The sequence below is a fragment of the Amphiura filiformis genome, chromosome 12 (assembly GCF_039555335.1).
Source record: "Amphiura filiformis chromosome 12, Afil_fr2py, whole genome shotgun sequence".
NCBI lineage: Eukaryota > Metazoa > Echinodermata > Ophiuroidea > Amphilepidida > Amphiuridae > Amphiura > Amphiura filiformis.
Window position 1 is genome coordinate 64357150 of NC_092639.1, and position 7598 is coordinate 64364747.

The window sequence follows — 7598 nt, forward strand, 5'->3', positions numbered from 1 at the left end:
GCACTTGGGGGGAGGGGCGGGGCCCAAATAGACAATTTTTGCCAGGCTTATTGAATATAATCGTATGGTATTGCATATCGTATGGATTCTCCATCTCTCTTCCTCTCTTCTCCCTCTGTCAGGTTTTTGTTAAAAAAAAAACCTGTTCAAGCAATTATTTAAAATTGCTTACCTAAAAACAGAATAACTTGGATGTTAATACTTGACGTAGTGTTTCAATTGTGTGACTGGGTATGGTGCCTTTTGTTTGTGTTTGTTTGAAACTGCTTTTGGAAACCCACCGAAAGTCATAGGCCCTAATGAAGCAGCCAAAACAATACCAGGTTAAACATGGAAGTTTATAAAAATAAGGAAAAAAAAAATTTTTGTGGCAACAATAAGCCTTGCATTGGAAGTCATGGTTAAAGTGTGTTGAGTACCACCCCAAAGTTTCCCTACATACACCCCCACTACCCACCTCACACACCTCTGCACCCACCCGACCCGGTGGAAGCTCTATAGTCCGACGGTTCTTTATTCCGACGGTTCTTTAGTCCGAAGGTTCTTTAATCCGACGGTTCTTTATTACGAAGGTTTTTTATTCCGATGGTTCTTTATTTCGAAGGTTCTATAGTCCGAATTTTGAAAACGGTTCTTTAGTCCGAATATGAAAATAGGCTCTATAGTCCGAATTTAAAAAAGGGTTCTATAGTCCGAATATGGAACTAGGCTCTATAGTCCGAATTTTAAAAAAGGTTCTATAGTCCGAAATTGCAAAAGGGTTCTATAGTCCGAAACGGATACCGTGTTCTTTAGTCCGAATTGGTAAACAGGTTCTATAGTCCGAATTTTATTTTCATCATTTGTTTCAGTGTCAAATCATCATTCATTTATTCATTCTTGATTTCGTTCGATAATTTTTTTATTAGCTCTTTCTTAAAATCCCTTTCTCATTTTTGTTTGTTCTATATTCAAATTTCTTTTGTTCTATCTTATTATATTCTTTCTTTCTTCTCCTTGTTCTTTCTTAATGTTCATTATTTTGTTCATTATCTTTGTATTCATTGTTCTTTCATTTGGACTTCCTTTTAGTCTTTATTCAGTTGTTTCATTTGTTCTTTCATTTATTTTCTTTCATTGTGTATTTTCCTTCTTTTGTTCTGTTTTTTTTGTGTGTGTTTTTTGTACTTCTTCAGGTTTCTTTATATTTTCGTTCCATTCATTGTTTTTCTTTTCGTTTCTGATGGTGTAAAAATATGTCAACATTTTTGGAGCAAATACCGTATTTTTAGGATCTTTGTTTACAGTAAGTTGGGGATATCAGGCGCGAACGCAGGATTTGTTTTTAATGACGGGGGGGCAAAAGTAGCGTCATCCCGTTTACCATAAACTCTGCTAGCTAGAGGACGCAGTAAATGTTAATGTTATAAAAAAATTCGGACTATAGAGCCTTTTTACTGATTCGGACTAAAGAACACGGTATCCGTTTCGGACTATAGAACCCTTTTGCAATTTCGGACTATAGAACCCTTTTTTAAATTCGGACTATAGAGCCTATTTTCATATTCGGACTAGAGAACCGTTTTTAAATTTCGGATTAAAGAACCTCTTTTAATATTCGGATTAGGGAACCTTTTTTAAAATTCGGACTATAGAACCTTCGAGATAAAGAACCGTCGGAATAAAGAACCTCTTTTAAATTTTTTTCGGACTAGAGAACCTCTTTTAAAATTCGGACTAGCGAATGCTATGAACTCATGTTCGGACTAGCGAACCTTCGGACTAAAGAACCTTCGGATTATAGAAGCGTCGGATTATAGAGCAGTCCCCCCCCCCCACCCCATAGCCTGCATGCACATGATATTACATAATAATATATAGCATAGCTATACATTTAGGTATACGCCTACATGTCAAATTAAAAACAAACCCGAACACAAGTCTGAAGGGTGTCATGAAAATGGCAACCCGCGATGGGGGGGGGGGGGGGGGGGGGGGAGGTCATACAAAATTCACCTGGAGATAGGAGGGACAGAAGATTATAATATATAGACCCACACGATGTGCGTTACAGAGGTGGGAAATATCTTTCTTTAGCAAACTATATTAGTTTGAGACGCTAATAAACCAATTCCGTATAATAACACGCTAATTTTTCTAGGTTTGGACCGTGGATTTTCCCGTGGACCTCAAGCGTGCGTCTCTTTTAAGAGAAAATACGGACTAACCTAGGTAAACAAACAAACAGACAGACAAAATGGTTTTCATAATCATGGAATCCATATAAATTGAAATTGCAGGCTATCACGGGAGCAAATTTTAAAATTCACCTCATTTACCAGAAAAGCCAATTGGGGATTTGGGCTACTAAATCGCTGGTCGGGCAATATGCTTTTCAATGGAAAATTGCCCTGGATGACAACAATGAAAATATCGACTATTTCTGCTGGTTGCTCACGAGATATTAGTTTGACATTTTCGGAGCATGAAGGGAAAAAGCGTAAAATAAAAACGCAAATTCTGACAAAACTATAATATATAGACCCACACGATGTGCGTTACAGAGGTGGGAAATATCTTTCTTTAGCAAACTATATTAGTTTGAGACGCTAAAAAACAATTCCGTAAAAAGCTCGCAGGCGAACTCAAGGCCTATAAAAATCAAAAATATCACACTAAAAGACACAATTTGATGCTTAATTTTAACACCAGGATTTAAAAAAAAAATATATATCCAAGCACCAAGTTTTTAACTGACATTACTGAAGAAAAAAAAAAATTGCTTTATATTAGACCGAGAAAATTAATTTCATAGCAAAAAGGTGTATCTCTGAATTGTGCTGATTTTAACATGTATCGATCGACTTTAGCGCGACTAAGCATTTCTAAAGAATCGGTTGTCCAGGCTGCTAACTGTGAGTGAAGCGATGATTTGTTTGTGCGTTAATAAAGTCTTCACTCCTTGTTAACCCTGCGACCTATGCAGACGTGCTCAGGAATGATGGCTCATGATGTTTAGTTAGGTTGGTCAACATGGTGACGAATATATTGTCATCATGTCTTGCACGTGAATCATATTCAATTATACTTATTATGATGCGATGTAACTCTGGTAAGACTCATTATCAAAACACACTCATTATGTATTTTGATCAGTTTAACGTAACTTCATAATAAATTGTTGCACTTAATTTCTGTTTCATCTTGTTCATTTCGTGATAGTCATTCCCGTTCCCGTTTATTCCCTCATCCCTTGGGACTCCAAATCTGGCATCTCGCTCTCCTTTCCCATGGACTAATTCCCCAATTAAGATTCATAATATATTAAACAGCAAACCGGCGATCAAGAGGCACAGGCCTCTTAAGTTCCTCTCGAACACGTCGCCAAAACAAATACTGTCCATACCCATCTCCTGGCCATTTAATGCATTGTACTCTACAGTATAATTGTCTTAACAACAGAGTAATTTTGTTATCTGGAATATCCTCCAAAATGATAAAAATCATTGCATTGCGATTCTCTTCTATGACTCTATGATGTCCCATGTTTAATTCAAAGTAACACATATTGTCCTCAACAAATCGTGGCGAGAGAATTACAAGAATTTTTCGACTTCTTTGCATATGGAGGGATACTTCAGCAAAAAGAAGTCTCCCAGCACGTATGTCACGACGCCTCAGACAAAGTCGGAAAGGTTCATCACCTTCCTCAATATTGCGCAGAAGTTCTCCATCTACCCAATCTTCATCCTCTAGATGGTAGGGCACATAGGCATCATATCGAGGGATGCCATTCTCATCATCATCGATATGATCATCTTCATCATCATCATTGACAAGCACATGTTGTTGGTTTAGTCTATTGTTGAAAAGCAGGAAACGTATGTACTTAATATGCCACCAATAATGCACCATCATAACGGCTGAAATTAGTAAAACTATAGCGCAAGCAATGCCAATTGAAATATATTTCCACAGGTGTGATTCACAATCTAAATTGACTTGTGTGATGCTGAAATCTTTTTCTGAATCGGGCGAAAAGCATTGATAATTGTTGAAAATGTCCTTGTGAAGATAAACCATGTAATCTGTAAGTATCCAGCTCCTTAATGCCTCCACTTGGCAGTCACAATGAAACTGATTATCACCAGTGTGGTCATGTAAGGATGGTCGTGTGATAGCATTGCTTTGGGGACATTTTTAATTGCATTGCTATAAAGAAGCAGTGTTCTTATATTGCGTAACTTCTCCATGTTGTTTATTAATGTCAGCTTATTGTTGCTTAAGTCCAAATATGATAGCTTTGGAAAAAACTTGAAAAGATTCTGACCAATTACCGTAATTTGATTACTATTCAAATTAAGGTATTGTAACTGATGTGCTTGAAATACATTCAATATACCAGCCGCTTCGGAAATTCTAAGTGCATTTAAGATCAGGTCTTGTAAAACAGGCATGTTGGCATAGATGTCATCCCAAGATTTAAAGTAGACAGTGCATTCAGATAAGACAAGAGTCAGAAGAGTAGAACAAGTAATATTAGTTCCAAAGCCCACTGATGATGTACTTAAATCAAGTGATTCCAACTGAGTTGCAACCTGGCATATATTTGCATCAAAAGTCATTATTTTTGCTTGGTATCCTAGGTTCAGTACTTTCAAATTTGGTGGAGAGCATGACCAAGATATGTCATAGTTATTGTCAAAGTCATTTTTTGACAAGTCTATATTATGGAGTGATGAGATGTTACACAGTTATTGTCAGAAAAGATGAAAATCACTGCTCAGATTGTATGGCAAATCTAACAGTCAAAGAGGTGTAATCACTCAATGTATTCAAGTTGTTTAAACTTCTTAAACCTTTGAATGCATTCACAGGGACTTCGCGACGTGCAACATCTATATCGAAGACTTGTAAATCAGTAAACCATTCAAAAGGTGCACCCTCATACACATATCCATGGGTAGATAATTCTAATACCTTCAATGATGACTTCCATTTTCCCCATAAAGCAAATGTTGTTGAATCAAAGTAGACTTCGTTCAAGTTTAACATACGTAGAGTCAAGTTTTGAAGAGGTGAGTTAAGAGAGTTTAAAGCTCCTATGGCTATATAAATGTCATTAAGCACAAGGTGGAGACTAGTGAGATTATTAAGTACATCTAAAGCCGGAAGACTGAGAGTATTTGGGTACGCCTGCTTAAAGTAAAGATATGTCAAAGGAATCACTCTGCTACATTTATGACTTGAGTTCACATAACTGGAATTTTCTTCATACGATGAACAAAACTTGATTTCAAGACAGGATCCACCAACTGAGATGTCTAGGTACTGCAGGCTGTGTAATCCTATGAATAGATTCTTGATGCTATCACAGTCATGGATATCACCATTGATGTGCAGTTCACGTAAAGAAGAAAGTGGAGCTAGAGGGGTGCCAGTGATGTTATCAGACCCATCATCAAATGATATCTGCAGGGTTTGCAAGTTTTCCAATCCGTCCAGTGATGAAGTGCTAAGACTTGATAGATTTTGCCAACTGAGTGTAAGTGTCTGCACAGAGATGAGATCTTGAAATGGGCAACCTGGTAAAGTCACTACGTAGTTTTCAGTTAAGTACAGATCACTAAGTTTGCTTAGTGTACCAAATATTTTGTCACTTAATGAGGATATTGAATTCTGAAGTCCAAGGTTAATAGATTATGTAGTCCCGTAAACGCATCATCATGCACAGCTGATATATGGTTAAAGGAAAGGTCCAAATTTTGCAATTTGATCAGGCTACTAAAAACATACGCTTGTATGTAGGATATGTGGTTGCTACTTGACTTCAAAGTTATTAGTTTGTGGAATCCAATGAATGCACCATTATGTAAGGATGATATAGTGTTCCATGAAAGATCCAGATGTTGCAATTGATTAAGGTGACTAAATGCATCATCCAAGATATTACCGAGTTCATTCCAACTTAGATCTAGTGATATATTAATATATGCTGTAAGAAAATGTAATAAGTTGAAACTTCCACCAAAAATGGTAAGATCCAGATGTTTCAAAAACTTTAATGAAGCAGATTATATTGATACAATCAAAAATATTGATTGGGGTAGAATTCGTAATATAAATGATGTCAATGAAGCACTTAATGAATGGCAGTCTTCATTCAATGCTGCCTGTGACAAGCATGCACCATTTAAGGAAAAGAAAGTTAAAGGTTGTTTACCTGAATGGGTGAATAGTGAATTTTTGAGACTAAGTAAAGATAGGGACTACTATTTTTCAAAAGCACATAAGACAAATAATGCTGAAGATTGGAGTAAAGCAAAGTCTCTTAGAAATAAAGTAAACAATATGAAATATTCACTGAAAAAGAGTTATTGTAACGAGGCTATAAGTAACAACATAAATAATAGTAAAAATCTTTGGAAAACAATTAAGAAAATTATACCAAACAAAACATCAAGTATACCTACAGCAGTTGTTAAAAAGAATGGTAATTACTCAGGTAACAAAAAGGATATGGCAAATGAGTTCAATGAGTTTTTCACTTCAATAGGTAATGAACTTGGGAGTAAATTTAATAATAACAACGATAATTATGTATGCACTTGTAATACTATATGTTCTCATCAAAATCATAGTGTAAACAAATTTAGTTTTAGAGCAATATCTAATGAATTTGTTCTCAAACAAATAAGTAAAATGCAAAATTGTAAATCGTCAGGATTAGATCCATTCAATGTAAGGTTATTAAAGTTGGCTGCGCCTTTCATCTCAAAATGCCTTGTTCATATTTGCAACCTGTCTTTGAATGGGTCTACTTTTCCTGATGCATGGAAGAAGGCTAAAGTAACTCCAATATTTAAATCGGGTGATAAAACTAATGTTAGTAACTATAGACCTATCTCTGTATTACCAATTGTATCAAAGATCATTGAAAGAGCTGTCCATGATCAATTATATGAATATATTATGAGTAATGTAGGACTGTTATCAAATGCTCAATCAGGATTTCGTCCGAATCATTCCACAACAACAACCCTTCTAGATGTGCAAGATTACATTTTAAAGAATATGGATACAGGTTATGCTACAGGCGTTTTATTTATAGACTTAAAGAAAGCATTTGATACTGTAAATCATGATATTCTGATTAGGAAACTTAAACAATATGGGGTATATGGGGATGAATTATTATGGTTTAAATCATACTTAAACAACAGAGAACAAACTGTTAATGTTAACTCAACTCTTTCTGACTTTAGGCCAATTGATATTGGTATTCCTCAGGGCTCAATTTTAGGTCCTTTACTGTTTATCATTTTTGTTAACTGTTTACCTGATGCTGTGTCTGAATGTAAAACTGTAATGTATGCTGATGATACCTCTTTAATGTGTAAAGCTAAAAATGAATCTGATCTTAAAATTCAAATGGAGTCATGTCTAAGTAGGGTAGCTGAATGGTTCAAAGTAAACAAACTCACTTTAAATGTTGAAAAGACTAAGTTTATGATCTTTGGTACAAACAAAATGCTTGAAAAGTTCAACAATGTACATTTATTATATAACAACAATGATATTGAAAGAGTAGATGAGTTTAAATATCTAGGTGTAAAATT

At 35.5% G+C, this 7598-nt stretch overlaps 1 protein-coding gene across 1 annotated transcript; it reads right to left on the reverse strand.

Moving 5' to 3' along the window:
• Positions 1-3303: 3303 nt before the first annotated feature.
• On the reverse strand, positions 3304-3894 carry LOC140167022 (toll-like receptor 2 type-2). The gene has a single exon (XM_072190501.1). It carries the CDS (start codon positions 3892-3894, stop codon positions 3304-3306), a length of 591 nt encoding a protein of 196 aa, XP_072046602.1.
• Positions 3895-7598: the final 3704 nt, after the last annotated feature.